Source organism: Phyllostomus discolor, chromosome 4 (genome assembly GCF_004126475.2).
Source record: "Phyllostomus discolor isolate MPI-MPIP mPhyDis1 chromosome 4, mPhyDis1.pri.v3, whole genome shotgun sequence".
NCBI classification, from domain to species: domain Eukaryota; kingdom Metazoa; phylum Chordata; class Mammalia; order Chiroptera; family Phyllostomidae; genus Phyllostomus; species Phyllostomus discolor.
Window position 1 is genome coordinate 169,272,773 of NC_040906.2, and position 18,969 is coordinate 169,291,741.

The window sequence follows — 18,969 nt, forward strand, 5'->3', positions numbered from 1 at the left end:
GGTTAGCTCTTAAACAGGAGCAAGCTTAAACTGTATATGTATTTATAATTTCCACTGCCCTATGCTGAGTATCAGTTCATTACAATTTATTTGGGAAGGAGAAAATGTAATTTCATTGGCTCCTGTTGACAACTGTAATTTAATGTTTTTATACCAAATACTATAAAAAACAAAATTTCCAAGACAAAGACTGAGAGGAGTACCCTTACTTTGAAAATAAAAGGAACTTAAAACATGTAACACTGAAGAAAGCACACAATGAATTATTTCAGCTTGAAAATAATTTGTTCCTAAAAATTACTTCCTGAAATGATAAATCCACATACAGATTTAAAATATAAATTATGATTAAAAATAAATAAATGTTAAAGATAAAACTGGAGATTATAGTAACTGGAAGACTTTCACCAGAGGATGATAGCCATTTACTGTAAAGTTTGGAGGAAGATGTCAAGCTTTATAATGTGTGTTTGTACAGTGACAAGCAAAACAATAATAACAAGTAGCGCTGTTCAAAAATAGGGACATTTATTATTACAAAATCAGCTAGCTTAATAACAAAGCATTACTTAAAAATAATTTAAAACAAATATATATTACAAATGTAAATTGTGGAGTGCAGTGCAAACAAGATTATCCAAAGAAACAAAACCTCAGTAGCTGTAATAAAAACTATCCCTGAAGCCAGTGGATATTTCACAGAAATATTTATATTGTGGTTTTCAACTCCCTGTACTTACTTTGAAAGAATGAGAAGAATTTAAACGATATGAAAACATAAATTATAAATAAATGTAAAAATATATCTGTACAAATTTTTATTGAAGCCATGATTCTTACTGTATAAATGCCTAAATATGAGATTATAAATAAAGTAAAATGCTGAAGCACTCCACTCTCTCAGTTTTAGAAAAAGGGAATATCTGAAGACAGTATTTGAAGTTAAGGTACTAGGACTTTACTAATGTCACACAGTGGTATTACCAACAACTGGTCATGAAATGAAACAACTCTCTCACAGGAAAATACTTCCTAATATGAAAAACACAAACCAGGCTTTCTGAATTACAAAGATTCTGAAACAGAAAGGTAAGATGACAAAAAAAAAAAAAAAAACAAAAACATGTGAAATTAAGAAAAAGTGAAAGCGTCTTTTGGGTTTCTGTTTTACACGGCTACGCTCAGTCTAGGCAGATCTTCCACGGGCATGCTTTTCGTGGCGTCCAGCTGGCTGTACTCCTGTATGAGTGCTGATAAAGACGACAGGGCTTCTGAGAAACAGCTTTCCTCCATCCCTTCGATTTGCAGATAGTGATGAAGATGAGCCTACAAATTAAAAAAAAACTGAATTATGTTGACTATTTTCAGGAAATTTAGTATGTACAACTACCCTATAATGTAAACATTCTTTATTAAAATGATAGTTCACTCAGATTTATAAGAGAAATGAGAACTCAAATCCTATAAACTCATGAGACTTCTCATTTAGACAGTCTTAGTAAGCCTGTCCTCTTCAGTTACAGTCAGCACAATGAACATAGCAGATAGGAGAACTCGCACTGTAATAACATAATTCTTGGGAACACATCTTAAATAGACAAACATATAGTGGAATATAGCATAAATAGTTAAAAAAACACATACTGTTATAAGTAATTACCTTTTTCTTGTAGAGCCTCGTGAATCTCTCTCTCAGGTCCATGAAGGTGGGCTTCACACATGTGTTATTTGCTAATGCTAGTAATGAATGGCAGTGGCCCACGGGAGGCACTGAACACAGGCTGGTCTTCCAGCCTTCTTGATTCCAGGAGACAAACTGTAGAGAAGGTTTTAATCTGAGATACAAAAACTTATGGTAAGAATTAAGGTACTAAAAATGCCTGCCATTATTACAGCAGCCCACATTAGTTAAACTAGGACACTACTACTGATACCATTAGTTCATAATGTAAGCTATCTGTTTTTTACTATGAGCAGTGTAGTGGTACAGTCTACTAACTGGACAGTTAATTAGGGATATTTAGTAAGAGGACATTGGATTAGTTGTGATGGTGATTCAGAAAGCTAGAAACATATTCCTTAACATGAAAATCTGGGGATGGAAAGAAATGAAGGTATTATCATTTTCTTCACTTTGTAATTCAACAGAGCAGTTTTCTTAAAAGCAGACTGTCAAGAAATAGTAAAACAGAAACTTAGAAGTGGAGTGGTAGTAGTGGTGGTAATAAACATAATAGTTAAGTATTCTAACACTTTCAGGAAATGAAACGTCTCATACATGATTTAGTACTTGTAAATAACAGCTTTGTACTATTATTATTCTTATTTTACATTTGAGGAAAATAATGCTAACAGAGGCTATGTAGCTTGCTCAAACTCACACTCTACCTAAGTGGTAATGCTAGAATTCGGCAACAGGCCACCCTAACCACTGTGCTACCACTGTCATAAGCAATACACATAACTAATTATCTTGAGAAAAGTATAAAACCACCCTGGCTGGCATGGCTCAGTTGCTTGGGCGTCATCCCACAATGTGCAAGGTCATGGGTTCTGTTCCTGGTCAGGACACATGCCTGGCTTGTAGGCCTGGTCCCTGGTTAGGAGCATGTGAGAGGCAACTGATCGATGTTTCTCTCTCACATCCATGCTTCTCTCCCTCTCTTTCTCCCTCCCTCCCCCCTCTCTAAATAAATAAATAAAATCTTAAAAATATATATATATAAAATCAAACCTTTCAATATTTCTGCGAAGATCTGAAATCTGGACATTTCCTCTAACCATGAGGGCACAGGCGAGGTACAGACTATGTTTGGGGTCAGCCTGAATTAGCTGATGATCTTTACTAAAGGCATCCGAAAACATCTGATCCAACCTAGAACAAATCCAGAGGTGCTGTTTATACAAAATATTACATCTTCTCTGTATAACTATAAAATGGAAAGATAGTAATTTGTGCTGTAATCTTCTCAGCAATCTTTAATGGAATATGAACACAGGGGAGGTCATATAACATCTTATTTTTCGGAATAAAAATCTTCTGTAATATATTGGTGATTTCAGCAACAAAATGTTAACTGTATCATTAGTGAGCTCTGTGAAGTACTGATTTTGGGAACTTGCGTCGTTATTACTTATTTCAGGATGCTTATCTACTTCTTGTATCACAACTATCAAAACTAATTAAAAGCTGACAATATTAAGAGATTACTTTATCACTGTAAAATACATCATAAATTAGGAATAATCCAGAGGAAACCATCAAAGGACAATGTTAGGCTCTCTTATCAAAGATGGAACTCTGTAGTAGTGTTCCTAAAAAGGAACACTTTTAAGTGAATGGAGTCTTCTAACTTCATTCTTTAATCCTTGAGTTAAAGAGCAGAAGGCAGGGGTGACCAACAAAGTTCACATCTAACAGTACACAGCCTTGCAGGTCCTTAACATGCCCCATTTAATTCAATACAAGTATGATTAGGATCCTTAGATATCTCTAGCCAGAGCTCTGTGCTGAATTTGCATCACGTCTGCGAAGAGCTACAGAAGTCACACTACGCTACCTATTCATTCAACAGATATTTACTGAATGTCTACTATGTACCAAGCTTGATTCTAAGTACTGAGACCCAGCAGTGAACACCAACAGAAAATCTCCTCCAATGAAGCCTACATTCTATCCTGATTATCCTATAGTGAGATGGATTAGAGATCTCCCTTTGGGGATTGTGAGCTTTGGGCATTCATGCATCCTTTGCTATTGGATTCAAAATTTGGTGTGTATGTGCTTTCTGGCATTTTTGTGGAGTCAAGGAAATCCAGAAAAGGTTAACTGCTAAACAACAAGTGGTCAAACTTAATTCTTGATCCATCTTTTGTCATAAAACAGAAAAAACTATTAAGCAGGCATTTATAATTATTGGGATACTTACCTTTTCTTACATTAGAAATATGAAATTAAAAAAAATACACTTGCATACTTATTGTTTTCATTTGCTAAAAATGAACTAGGTACAGAATTAACATTATTTAATACACCTAATAGGTGTATGAGGTGGATGCTTCGACTCTCATTTTCACAGATGAGAAAAACTAAAAATAGACTTCCAGCCAAGATGGAGGCGTAGGTAAACACACTGTGCCTCCTAGCACAACCAAAATAAGGACAACAAAAATTTAGAAACAAAAAAACAACCAGTACTGACAGAAAATTGAACTGCGTGGAAGTCCGACAATCAAGGAGTTAAAGAAACATTCATCTAGACAGGTAGGAAGGGTGGAGTCGGGTAGCTGGGAGGAACCAGCCAGGCAGCAGATTGTGGAAGGGTGAGGTGCACTAGGGGTCTGGTGGACTGGGCAGTCCCACATTTGCACAGATAAACCAGGCGAAACTGGGGAGCCAGATAGACTGAGCAACCCAGGGTTCCAGGACGGGAAAATAAAGCCTCAAAACACCAACTGAAAACACCTGTGGGGACTGAGGTTCCAGGAGAGACTCAAACCTCACGGGAGAGTTTGCTGGAGAAACCCACAGGGTCCTAGAACACACACAAACCCACCTACCTGGGAACCAGCACCAGAAGGGCCCAGATTGCTTGGGGGAAGCAGGGGAAGTGACTGAAATCCAGCAGAGTGGAGCAAGTGCCACTGTTCCCTCTAGGACCCCTCCCTCCCACACAGCATCACAACGCAGCAAAGTGGGTTGCCCCACCCTGGTGAACACCTAAGGTTCCGCCCCTAACTATGTAACAGACGTGTTGAGACCAAAAAAAAAGAACAGATCAAAGCTCCAGAAAAAATACAACTAAGTGATGAAGAGATAGCCAACATATCAGATGCACAGTTCAAAGCACTGGTGATCAGGATGCTCACTGATTTGGCTGAATTTGGTTACAAATTAGATGAAAAAAATGAAGGCTATGCTAAGTGAAATAAAGGCAAATGCACAGGGAAATGCATAGGGAACCAACAATGATGCGAAGGCAACTGGGACTCAAATCAACGATATGGACCAGAAGGAGGAAAGAAACATTCAATCAGAACAGAATGAAGAAATAAGAATCCAGAAAAATGAGGAGAGGCTTAGGAACCTCCAGGACATCTTTAAACATTCCAACATCTGAATCATAGGGGTGCCAGAAGGAGAAGAGGAAGAGCCATAAGTAGAAAAGTTACTTGAACAAATAATAAAGGAGAACTTCTCCAATCTGGTAAAGGAAATAGACTTCCAGGAAGTCCAGGAACCTCAGAGAGTCCCCAAAAAGTTGGACCCAAGGATTAACACACCAAGGCACATCATAATTACACTACCCAAGATTAAAATGGAGAGAATCCTAGAAGCAGCAGGAGATAAGGAGACAGTTACCTACAAAGGAGTTCCCATAAGACTGTCAGCTGATTTCTCAAAGGAGACCTTACAGGCAAGAAGGGGCTGGAAAGAAGTATTCCAAGTCATGAAAGACAAGGACCTCCATCCAAGATTGCTCTATCTAGCAAAGCTTTCATTTAGAATGGAAGGGCAGATAAAGTGCTTCTAAGATAAGGTCAAGTTAAAGGAGTTCATTATCACCAAGCCCTTATTATATGAAATGTTAAAGGAACTTATCTAAGAAAAAGAAGATAAAAAACATGCACAGTAAAATGACAGCAAACTCACAATCATTAACAACCACACCTAAAACAAAAATAAAAACAAACTAAGCAAACAACTAGAACAGGAACAGAACCACAGAAATGGAGATCACATGGAGGGTTAGCAACAGGGGAGTGGGAAGAAGAGAGAGAGGGAAAAGGTACAGAGAATAAGTAGCATAGATGGTAGGTAGAAAATAGACAGGGGGAGGGTAAGAATAGTATGGGAAATGTAGAAGCTAAAGAACTTAAGACACATGGACATGAACTAAAGGGGGGAATGTGGGTGGGAGGGGGTATGCAGGGTGGAGGGGAGTGCAGGGGGGAAACGGGACAACTGTAATAGCAAAATCAATAAACTATATTAAAAAAAGAAAAACAAAAATAGTGGCAAACTTGCTACTAGTGAGAGAACTGGATTCAGACTTAAGTATGTCAAACTTCAAGGCCCTTAAATCTTATATATTAATTTTCATACGCCTAGATATTTAATTATTAGATTTAATTTCAAACAGTTTAATATTGATTTTTTTAAACAATGACTTCTAAATAAAGACACATTCATACAATGGAAAAATGGCTGTCATCAACTGTATTTTATATATTTCTCATAAAAAAGTGATACGAAGAAGTAGAGTTATTATAAACTTTTCTCTTACATTTTTTAAAAAGGTAATTCAAGTTCTCAAGTAACTGGAATAAAGTTACTACAGCTCACCTTCGAGGAGGAATGTTAACATCTGCCAGTGTATACAGAGGTGTTAGGCTTGACACAAGATAATGTAGCTGAGGAAAAGGAACTAAATTCATGCTGATTTCATTAAGGTCCATATTAAGGGATCCTTCAAACCTTGCAGAGCTAAAAAATTAACAGTAAAGCATGAGAAAAAATTAATTGTATAGTTATACACTTTAAATGTAGCTTGATTTATTCAGCAGGCATGTTCTTAAATATTAAATACTTTCATCCCCTGTTCTTTAGTAGAGAACATATATTCTTTCCCCCTGTATTAGTGAAATTTAGTATCATGAACATGATGTATAAATATATTTAAAGTATAATACAACTTCTATAGTAACTCTTATTTCTGGCTTATCTGAAGCATAACCAACACAGCATTACAGTTGCTCATTACATATATAAAAATATCTTACTAAAAACAGACTATAGACCTAGTTAAACACATATGGGTCAATAATTATTTATTTATTCTGTAATCTTTACTAAATTCCTCAGGCATCTGCTTAATAAGCTCTATATTTTGGAATATAATAATGCCAAGATAATCTTTTCGATCAAAGACAAGGAAATATTGTGGACCAGTGAATGACGAGGTACAGATTAACTGGTTTTATAGATTAAGATGTTCCACAGCAAAAATAATGTTTACTTTTGTCTAACCAAGTGTTTCTCCAGTGTATCTACGATAAAACCTTTTATTATATTAACACCTAGTAACATGCCACGGAATATATCTGGGGAAACACTCCTTTGGAGTCATAGAAATTAAAACACTGGTCTATCACAGTAAGATTTGAAACCAGTAGACAAAATAAAAATGAAAGAAGCTCTGACAATTCAGAATAACTAAAAACAAAATGCTATTGCCAACATCCTCAAATGCACAGTGAACACCATCATTAGGATTACCTCGTTAGGTTGAGCAGCAAATTTGCCACGATGTTGTTCATGGCATCGAAGGGCTTTTCCTGCCGCTTTTTAAAAGCCCCAGCACTCGAGGTAACCAGACTCTTTGGCTTTACAGTTGTACCCAACTTTCCAGAATTCACCATGAGGTCAATTTTGCTAATGATGTCAAATAAAGACTTTTAAAAGAAAAATATTGGAGAGAAGCTATTAAGAAGAGTGGATACAGATGACGTTTTACCAGGAAGGAAAGAGAAAGAAAAACAATTTAAACTTATTTTTTCTCTTAGCTGGGAAAGCTGACGAGTAAAGAATGTTTCACATAAACACATAAGCGTAACACAGGAATGACTGTATATGCATATGTCCATAAATTACAATGTCATTTCTTACTTGGTTGTCAACGGGCAACACACAGTCTGCATGCTCATTGAGTTCCTTCATTGCCAAGATGCTATTGTAAGGTGAAGTTATGACATCATCCTCACCAGAAGGATAAATTGAAGTCACAAATCTGTATACTTCTGGGAATTCGTCCTCAAGCACCTTTAAAAGAAATGTGCCAAGTCCAGATCCTGTTCCTGAGGGTTGAATTTCAAAAAGAAAACAGCATAAATGGTTCAGAATATAACTGTGAGGAACTTGGAATTTTACTTTTTTGTAGAAATATATATTAAGAACTTTTAATTTTCAACTTACACCTGTGATTATACATTATCTAATCTAATTTCAAATAAGGAAATGAAGACAACATGGGTAGTGAGGACTGAAGTTCTAAATTTAATCTGTTGATTCTTACTGTGAGGTTGGGAGGGCTTTCTGTATTTCACTTGTTTTCACAGTTAAGTTATATCTCTATTATGCCAAGAGAACAGAATGAAGGATAAAAAATTCAAATAAGACAGCATTCAGACTACACTTGATATTAGGCAACTATAAAAAATGAAAACTATCATAACATTTTGGTCTGTCCAGAAAAAGTTCAGCCATTGTTAATGTAACAAGAACCGTTTGTGCAACATTGATATAACCCGACAGCCAAGACGAGTGGACTGGAATGTGCATGCATGAACAATGATGACCTCACTGTAATAGTCAGTGGGGGCGGTAGATGCCATTGAGTGAGCATGTGTACTGTGTGGCTGTCACATTCAAAATGAGTAAGCAAGTAGAGCAACAAATGTGCATCAAATTTTGCTTTAAGCTTGAACATTCCTCCGTGGAGACCATTTGGATGACTCAGAATGTTGCAGCTATGGGCAACTGGTGATTGGCAGCTTCATTATGACAATGTGCCTGCTCATGTATCATGTCTCGTGCAGAGTTTTTGGAGAAACATCAAATCACCCAGGTGACTCAGTCTCCCTACAGTGCAGATTGGGTGCCCTGCTACTCCTGGCTTTTCCCAAAACTAAAATCACCTTTGAAAGGGAAAAGATTTCAGACTGTCAATGAGATTCAGGAAAATATGATAGGGCAGCTGATGGGGATTGGGAGAACTGTGTGAGGTCCCAAGGTGCCTACTTTGAAGGGGACTGAGGTGTCATTGTCCTATATACAATGTTTCTTGTATCTTTTATCCTCTTCAATAAATGCCTCTATTTTTCATATTACTCAGATGGATACTTTCTGGACAGACCTCAACAAACTTAATCATGAAGAATACTATCATGACTTAAGCAACTTAAACACTAAGTTAAAATTGTTTGAAATTGAGCATTACTACCTTGAATTTACAATATTTTCAAGTAGGAAACTTTTTTTTACTACTTTTACTTTTTTACTGCTTTTATTTAAAAGCAGAAATTCTAGGAATCCCTTTCAGATAACTTTCTGACACATAGTTACATTTAAATAAATTCAGAAATTTTTAAGAACTTTGAAGAGGTAAAACTGGAGTATTCTAAGCTGATGTTTTTTAAACTATAGGTTGTGAACTAATAGTGGTCTATGAAACTAATTTATTAGGTTAGGACCAGTATTTTGTTTTTTTAAATATAACAGTAGAAATACCAATGTGTTGCATGTGGTGTAGGTGGTAATGTTTTTTGAGTCCTCTGTTTGTATATGTTTGTGTGTGTGTTTGGTTGTGATGTAAAATATATTTCATGCTGTTCTGATTAAAAAGTTAAAAGCCAATGCTCTAACACATATAGATAAGTAGTAAGAGTCTATGGTGTTAAAAATACTGGATCAAAGTGAGGGGGATTTTTTTGGTTAATCTTTAATGAGAAGGAATTTCTAAGCATTATACAAAACCAAAGCCATTATAGAAAAGACAAGTTTGATTCCATGAAAAATAAGCGAAATTTCTATACATATATAAAGAAACCATAAACTAATAAAAAGGCAAACTAAGAAAAAGTCTTCAACACATATGATGGAGGACTAAATTTCTTTAATAAAGAGGTCTCACAAATCAACAACCAAAAAATAGGAATGCACTAATAAATGGGCTAAGTATATAAATATCTAACTCAAGATAAACCAAGTGGAAAATAGATGTGAAGATGCTCAACTTATCTTCTAATTAAAGGAATGCAATTTAAAACAGTATAATTTTGAACATATTAGATTTATGTCTCATAATACTTTGTGATGGTGATAAGTGTGGGGAAGTAAACTTTTATAAATTGTTGCTAATAATATGGATTGGTGCAATAATGTAAGATATTTAGTAATCAGTCAAAAGTTAAAATGTACATATTCTTTGATCTCACTTTCCTTTCTAGGAATATTGCCTACAGCTATAGTGGCACAAATGAACAGAGACATATGTACCAGATGTTTACTGGGGATTGTGATAACTAAACACCCCAAATGAACATCCATCACTGAAGACTCACTTTCACAATTGTTACCTATTTATGCAATTGAATTCTATGAGACAGCTGATAATGAAAGACACTTGGGAAAAACATAAAGTGAAAAAATTACAGAATAATACATATTGCATAATCTTGTTTATGTAAAAACACAGCACGTGCATACTTCTAAAAGTCATAGAAAAAATCTGGAAGAATGACATCGTCAGCTTAGTAACCTGTGAGGAGACACTAGGGAGTGAATGTGGGAAAGGAGACCTCCATTTTTTACTTTCAGTATTATTTCAAATATTTTTGTTATTTTCAGTGAATTATGAGTTATAATATTCTGAGATTTTGAGTAATAGAGGGATTAAAAAGGCACCAAAATGAACTATAATTCAAATTGTTTTTTAGAAAAACTTACTCAAACTTGCATGCTAATTATACTAGTACAAAAACATTTGGTTCTTAATTTAATGATTATGATGGTCTTCCATAAGCATGTTACATAGCAATTGTGACTTTAATTGTAAAATGGATCACAATGAATAATAGATATCTATAAAGTCAACTGTATATAACCTGCTGAATATAAAATCTTAATCTCAGCTTGAAGGAAAAGCATGGCAAATTTTTCTTTTAAAATCACCTAATCCTATTATGAAATTAGCATATTATGATCTGTTTCTATTTCATGGAACAGGGAGCAAAAGATTCACTTGCACAGTACAGGATCCCCGGGAAATGGGGCCATGCAGATCATTTGTTATAGGCCAAGGCGATTCATTACCACGTGAGGAATGACTGAAGGTTCACTAAAATGATTTCTTTTACTTACTGAACACAACAAAGTTTTGTAGGTAGTTATAGAAAGGATAGTTTTTTACAAGTCTACCTGTGAATATACCAGAAATACTTAGCTCTAGTTAGGATAAAGAATGCACAAGCAAACTCTTAGGAGAAAGCCAGCATTTCCCAAAAGCTCATATATACTGAAATGTAGCTGGAAATTTACAAAATAAACTAAACATAGAAGAAAAATTTCAGATTCCATTCTACTGACTTTTTTGTATTAACTCTTAAAAGGGTGTATTTTTTCTAAATAGTACTAGTGACACACTTTAATAAATTAATATAAAAAGCTGTTATGTATACACATTCATAAACACACACACTCTTAACAGTTCTCTATCAGGCATGGGATGGAAAACAAGACTTATGTTTACAAATGAGCTCCCACTTGCACTTTCATATTGTTACAGGCAAATAAATGAACAGCTTTACCTCCTCCCATGGAATGTATTACAAAAAAACACTGCAAACAATCACAGTGCTCTGCCGACTTTCTGAGTTTCTCTAAAATCTGTTCTTGATAAAGATGGCCAAACACTTTGTGCCCCACAGCCCTGAAAAAAAGAATATAGGCTTAAAGAAATTCCTTGCATTATTTCAAGATTTTATTTCTGATCCCTGATTCATATCAATAAATCATGATATCTCAAAGATACTAGGTAGAAAATTTTGCAAATATATGTGTATAATCCTTAGATATCCTGATAAGATATAGATCATTATCAATGGATAGTAAACTATGGTTTTCTAAATTTTTCTTATTTTTTCTTAAGCTATAATTACAACAAAAGATTTTAGTTTTACAGTTTTTCTCATTTCCATTTAAAGAACTATAATTGCAGTGACTTTTATATATAAAAAGCAGAATGTGGTCACAACATGGTCAGCAGAAAGACAAAAAATTTTAAACAGTTTTCGTTTAAAAGGAGAAAAGCACTGGTCACATCATGTTATTACTAGATGAAAGGGCACACAGTAGAAAACTAATATTCATCAGGATCTGCAAGCCTTTTACCTGCCCAAATTTCCAAGTAGCACTACGATGAACTAAAAAATAAGCATGATTTTCTCACAATATGCAGTCAGGTATAACTCAAAAGTTATAGAATAAGTTATTCAGGATCAGAGAAAAGCCAATTGGAAGGTCAGGTGGACTCATTTAGTGACTGGCTGGTTTTCCCCAAGAGACTCTCCCAGAACACAAGATTCAAATTCATGCTTTAGTAAAATTATACATCATTACACATTATGCACTCAAGTGATGGACTGCAAGTAGTTATTAATTAAATAATAAATATTAGATTTACAAACAGCAAGGAGCTACTGAAGTTTTAAACAAGTCTAAATGTAAAAATTTAAATGATCACTGTTGGAGCTTTTTACCATTACAGAGGCACAGCCATTGTAATTACGGGCCAAACAGAGCCTTGGCTGAGCTTGAATGCTGGGACACTGGTCTGGCTGGCATCTCTGTGACAATTCTATTAAATCTGACCAGTGGATGAACTTGAGAGTCAAATAATACAGGTAAGTGAACAGTTTATAAAACTACTTATAACTTTTCACTATTTAGCATTATGCAAGATTCAATTGACAACGAGGGAATTTAGCAAATCGATTTTTCATGATTCACCTTTTTCTTAAAACAATGAGAAAGAAGTAGGATATAGGGGGCTTCTAAAAATTCTGAAACACTACCATTTATCAAGGAAACGATGATGGCTGAAAGGCCTAGAATTAGGTATGGCAAGTTGCATTCTCATTTCATGTCAGCGGAACCTATTAGAGTGAAGGAAATACTGCTCATTTTAATGTTTAGCATATTCTCACCAATTATTCCCTGAGCCAGAAATATCCGTGATGAGCTGCTTGCTATCAAATACATCTCTCAAAGGTCCCTGCAGAATTTCATTTACTACCCCTTCCTCCATGTCAATCAAGACAGCCTGAGGAACAGAAATAAAATTGAATCAGCGTATTTTTCTTTAGAGTTAGTCACTCTGTAAATGAAAATAACTTAGGAGCTAAAAGCTGCATTGTTCTTTTTATAATTTAAGCTTAATCACATCTTTATTTAAATCTTTATGTAGGCTCTGATATAAAACTTAAGAAATAATTTCACTCTGCTCGAAAGGTGAAACCCAGTAAAAGATAGATTCAAGTCTTACCATACTCCAAATTATCAAGTGGGGGGGTGGGGGGGTGGGGGGAAGGAACTAAATAATCCCCTCAACTGATTTTCTAACTATTCTTTCATTCATGTGTCTATGTGACTAAATTTCTTGAGAACATGGTCTCAGAAATGTATAAGGTAATCTTAACCAGAGAAAAGTCTCAATGGAAGGTGCATTAACGCATTTGCTCACTAGGCGTGACCATGCTGCCCGAATCACAAAAATTGTCCAATTAAAGCCAGTAAGTGTGCAAAGCCAAAGCACTAGGTAGATGACAAAGATGACTAGAGTCCTCCCCCAAGTAACTCATAATCTAATTCATTACCATAAACTTTACTGACATAGGAGAGAATCTCCATTACTAAGAGGAAAAATAGAATATAAAACATAGAATTAATTATGGAAAGAATAAAGAAGACTGGAAGGAAATACAGCAAAATGTAAGCAGAGATAGATTGGCAAGGGCACTATATACCCTGTACCTGCACTGTCTTGTGCTTTACTTCCCATATTTTCTATAGTGAGGGGAAGCAGTAGTTAAATAGATACAGCAAAGCTGAAGAAAACATTCTGAAATAATCTTAGGGTATACTATAAAGCTATTAACACTAATTCACTGTCACAGAGAAAAGTGCCAGGTTTATGGGCGTTTTTAGCCCTTGTGATCATTAATGTTCAGCACTTACTACATATGCCACCATTCTAAGTACTTACATGTACCACCCCATCTAACCCTCACAACCCTACGTATAGGTACTATAACTATCCCTGCTTTACACATTGAGGAAACTGAGGCCTAGAAAAGTTGAATAACTTGGCAATGATCACCCTGCTAGTAAGTGGTAGAGCAGAGATTCAAACCTGGCTAGCCAGGGTGCAGAATATGGACTCCTAACCACTGAACTATATGCTGTACCATCTTATTGAAGAAAGAGAGTCAAGTTTGATATTTCTAGAATACTGACTTCAGTGGAGTTACAATTTGTGAATTCAACTATTTATGTAGTTAATTATTTTATTGTAGCTGGCAATTAAAATAGTATTACACAGTATATTAGAAACATTGTATTTTAATTGTATAATACTATTTGACACAGTATTATTATAGCAGTATATTAGAAAAACTCAAATTATTTATAAACGTGCTCCTTTACATACAATAATAAATATACATATGCCCTACATAGACAAGGCAATATAGGGGTATTTACTGGTAATTTTAGGGATTTTTAAGAATATGCGATTTTTACCATATAGTAGCCTTATTCCAAATAGATTTATTGAAATCATTTGTGGAAGATTAAACATTTTTGGGGGGCCTGAAGAAACCATTTAGTTACTGTCTCTGAAATGGTGACCGAGATTAAACATATTTAGGCCATACCCTCCATTACTGCAACCTGGCAAACGCAGCAGCCAACAGAAAACAGGCTGACATTCAAGCACTTCAACCTCAGTTTTGGAAACATCATCACTGTCACAGTCACTTAGCATTAAAACCCTGACGGATTACATAACTATTCTGATCTTTTCTTGGAAATTAATTAAAATTAGGAGAAATGACTCTGGGTTCCTTGCTTAGCAATCCCAAGTCTGGTGTCACCACTGTTCCAGAATTTGATGTTTCTTATTTTCTTCCGCAGCCACCTGGTGATAGCCTTCTGGCATTGAGCATTCCCTTAACTGTAACATAAAATTTACCAAGTTCTGAGTATTTGCCTCAACTTCAGATCCTTGAGACAGTGGAGGGGCCCAACAACCAAATCGTCTGAAGCCTAGGCTCCTCAGTAATCACAGCCCTGTAATGCCAATGCTCCCACGGAGAAGTGGAAGAGCACCTTCTAGGACAAATCAAAGCCTACAGAAACACACTGATGTATTCTTTTCCAATAGTTTCCTCCACCTTGCCTGCTGACATGGCAGTAGGAAAGAGCTCAAATTGGGAGCAGTATAGGAAATATCAACACTTCTTTTTCTGTGTAAGATATGGACTGGGATGTTAGCACTGTCTATGGCATGGAATATACCAAGTGTTGATTAATTATGCTAACAGCTTACAAGCAGATGGTCTCTGTCCTAAATTTGTTTTTCAAGGACAACAAAGATACAAAACGGTTCCCAGGTACAACACTACTGCTTTCCATTCTTTTAGCCAGTACTCCAGATCTGATCCTTATCACCTCAGTCACTTCCTTGGCATCTAAACTTGTGTTAAAGTCAAAGGTTACTAATTAATAACTGGAAAAAAAGTTTGTTGTAGACAATCACTGAAAAGAAGTGTTGTTGGAATGAATGGGCTACTGACTGAAAATACGTTTGTTCAAGAGGTCTGTACTTAATACATAATAATGCAAGAGTTAAGAAATGTTTCATCATTTATCTAGACATATTTCTTCTGAAAGATTTAGGAAAAAATGGTAAATATGCAGTGTTTTTACTTTAAGCACAAAATATTCCCCCTAAAGTTTCAGGTAGACACAAATGTCTGCTTAATTATATTACATGTGGCTTAGTAAGTACTTTTTTGAATTCGAGAAGTTAAAATTTACTGTCATGATTATTACAGAAATATAGTTATTTTAAAAACACATGCAATGAAAGATGCCAAGTATATATATCTTACTCGTGCTTTTAAAGAACAAATTTTCCCCTTGGAAATACTGCCACCATCACCAACCACTCTGAAAGATAAAAAATAAGGAAAAAAATCATAAGATCTTCCATGGCTATTAGAGCTATCAGGTATTGAAGTTGACTTCCATTTATATAATAAAGCCACTTATAGGCCAGGTGAGACAGACACAAAAGATAAAACAGGAGTCACCATTCCAAATCATCTCCCATGCCTACCTCCCATTAAGGCTAAAAAAGTGAGGGACTTATTTCCCTGGCTTCCTTTGTAGTTAGTGCTGCCCATGTAATTCAGTTCTGTCAAATGAGAAGAGAAAGGTATTTTGGGACGCTTTTCTAGTAAAAAGGAGATGCAGTTGGTGCCAATTCTTCCATTTTCCTACCTTGAACATGAACATGAATGTGATTCCTAGATTGGAAGCTGCCATTTCAGTTGTAAGGTAATAAACATAGAGGCAAAAAGTCAAAACACTAAGAATAATGAAACGATAGACAGAATCTTGGTCTTTAAGGCACTTCTCCAAACCTAGAACATTCAATTTCCTGATTTGTATCTGAAGTAACTGGATATCTTTATCACTTAAACCACCATTAACAAGGTTTCCTGTTATAACTAAACATGTATCAACACCTACACCCATTTGTTTATATACTACCTGCATTCACACTATAATGGCCGAAGTGAGATGTGACACAGGCTGTGACAGACTTGATGACATTGACTTTCTGCCTTTAGTTTGGTGTATCTGCCTGTACTAGACAGCACTGGACCCATTCTCAAGTTGTCAACAAGGTTTCTGAGTTTGCAAGCCTAAGGGTCAGACTCTAGAATTCACCAAGTGGAGGACTAAACTTGGAGATAACTTCCGCAAATACCCAACCAACTAATTCAAATTAGATATTAAGTATGCATTTTTTCAGTTCAAACCACCAGTTTAGCTTTAAGTGTTTTGAAGATGCATGATCTTAATAATTTAAGATTGAAAGCTTATGAAGAGCCCTGGCCAGATTCAGTCAGTTGGAACATCCTCCTGTACACCAAAAGGCTGCGGGTTTGATCCCGGGTCAGGGCACATACCTAGGTTGTGAGTTCATACCCTAGTCAGGGTATATACAGGAGGCAACAGATCAATGTTTCTCTCTCACATCAATGTTTCTCTCACATTGATGTTATTCTCTTTCTCTCTCCCTTCCTCTCTCTCCAAAATCAATAAACATATCCTTGGGTAAGGATTAAAAAAAAAAAAGAGCTTATGAACAAACCTTGAATGTCAAATTACTTTCAGATAGAGATATATAACTACATGTACCCTTTATTAAATAAACAAAAGTAATCTGACAGCGTTCTCCCTTTCAACACATTCTATTCATAGAGCCAATATTCCTAACCATGAATAACATAAATGTAAACAATATATTTTTCTTTCAAAAGTTAGCTATTACTGGATGCATTAACAAGATACCTAGGAGCACTTTTTAGCACTCCTTTTAAGTAAAACTTTATTTACACTTTCAAGTTAAAAGAAGGCACACTAAAGCTTCTTTTTGTTTTTTTTTTAAAAGATTTTATTTATTTATTTATTTTTAGAGAGGGGAGGGAGGGAGATAGAGAGAGAGAGAGAGAGAAACATCAATGTGTGGTTGCTGGGAGTTATGGCCTGCAACCCAGGAATGTACCCTGGCTGGGAATCGAACCTGGGACACTTTGGTACCCAGCCCACGCTCAATCCACTGAGCTACGCCAGCCAGGTAAAGCTTCTTTTTGTTACTTAATATAGTCAAAAGAAAACCTGTTGTCCTGCTCTGAAGAATGATATGAGAATGAGAAATACGATTTTAATGAGAAAAGCAAACAAAAATGCCAGACAACTTTACAGTTATCAACTATTTTTTTGTCCTTTGAAGAATTCTGGTTCAATCTGTTGACATGAAAAGTATCATTATGCTATGTCAGCGATTTTGACATTTTTTCATCTCATGGCACTTAAACTAATTACTAAAATTCTGTGGCACACCAAAAATGTATTTTTTGCTGATCAGGCAAAAAATAATAGGTACGATTTTGATTCATTCACACCAGATGGCTATATTGTGTTGGCTGTTGTCATTTTTTTCATTTGATAACTTAAGGGAAAAAGAGGTCAGTGCCCCTAAGTTGTCAGTTATTGCATGTTTTAAAAATTCTTGCAGCACACCAATATGCCACGGAATACTAGTTGAAAATCACTGCAGTATGTGATAGACTTTAATACCAACTTACCTGGTATCCACATTTCTAAAGAAGCTGCTTATTGCCTCATCATAAATTCCCTTCTAAAAAGAAAGAAAATATTTACAACGTTTGATTAAGTTTTGCCTCTTTCCCAAATGAAGTCCTTTCAATTTAATAACACCATAATTCTGTAAAGGCTGATGTGTGGTTAGATAAGTAAAAGCAAATTATCATAAAATGCTTTGACTGATTCTTCCGATCTACAGAAGAGTAAATGCCCTGAGACCTATGCCTTAAATTCAAGGAAGAGTGTTGAAGTCCTCATAGGACTGCAGAATCAAATGAGAGCTTCCTCTGAATTCTTGGTGATCATTTTAAATGCTGATTGGTTAAATCAAGGAATACCACAAGTTGCCTTTTTTACAATCAAGGAATACCACACGTTAACTATTTACAAGGTGTTTTCACATATACTATCTCATTGGTCTTCACAAGAATGCTGATAAAGATGAGACCCTGAGAATTAGGGAAACGTCTCTGCCAGTTCAGTTTACTATGTGTCTATCGAGCAATACGTTTAAAAACGTTTGCTCTTTGCTGATAAGGTCCGATACAACGAATATCCATCAGGTAAAAGCTCAACAGAGTAAACCTTGCAGTGACAGGCGAGGAGGGCTGTCCGGAGGCAGGGCGGGTACCTGGTTGACCGCAGCGTGCTCCCTCAGCGCCAAGTCCCAGAAACAGCAGCCGATCTGGTTTCCGCACTGGCCGACTGCGATCCGGGAGAGGAAGAAAAGGAGCAGACATTAGGCGGCTAACAAGGCCCCTGGGCTCAGCGCCGGCTGGGTCCTCACCCTCCCGGTTCAGCTTACCCTGTACGACCACCGACTGGGTCATACTGCGGGTCTGCCTGCACAGAGCCCGCGAGAGCCCGCGCTACCCTTTGTATTTCCTCGGCCCGCCCACGGCGCTTCCCGGGGGCGGGGCAGCCGTAAGTCCCTCTGCTGTCGCAAGTTG

The 18,969-nt window shown here is 36.1% G+C and overlaps 1 protein-coding gene across 3 annotated transcripts; it reads right to left on the reverse strand.

Moving 5' to 3' along the window:
• Positions 1 to 614: 614 nt before the first annotated feature.
• Positions 615 to 18,933, reverse strand: TUBE1 (tubulin epsilon 1). 3 transcript variants are annotated; one of them, XM_028509282.2, is made up of 12 exons: positions 18,825 to 18,933; positions 18,651 to 18,724; positions 18,001 to 18,053; positions 15,733 to 15,790; positions 12,766 to 12,881; positions 11,368 to 11,489; positions 7,670 to 7,857; positions 7,280 to 7,455; positions 6,347 to 6,487; positions 2,735 to 2,875; positions 1,661 to 1,835; positions 615 to 1,326 (listed from the first exon to the last, which is right to left on the reverse strand). In XM_028509282.2, exons 1-12 carry the CDS (start codon positions 18,847 to 18,849, stop codon positions 1,168 to 1,170), a joined length of 1,428 nt encoding a protein of 475 aa, XP_028365083.1. In that variant the 5' UTR covers positions 18,850 to 18,933; the 3' UTR covers positions 615 to 1,167. The 3 variants fall into 3 exon arrangements, with proteins under 3 accessions (XP_028365083.1, XP_035880479.1, XP_035880480.1); XM_036024586.1 differs by lacking the exon at positions 18,825 to 18,933 and having other exon boundaries at positions 18,528 to 18,651; XM_036024587.1 differs by lacking the exons at positions 18,001 to 18,053; positions 18,651 to 18,724; positions 18,825 to 18,933 and adding an exon at positions 15,960 to 16,797.
• Positions 18,934 to 18,969: the final 36 nt, after the last annotated feature.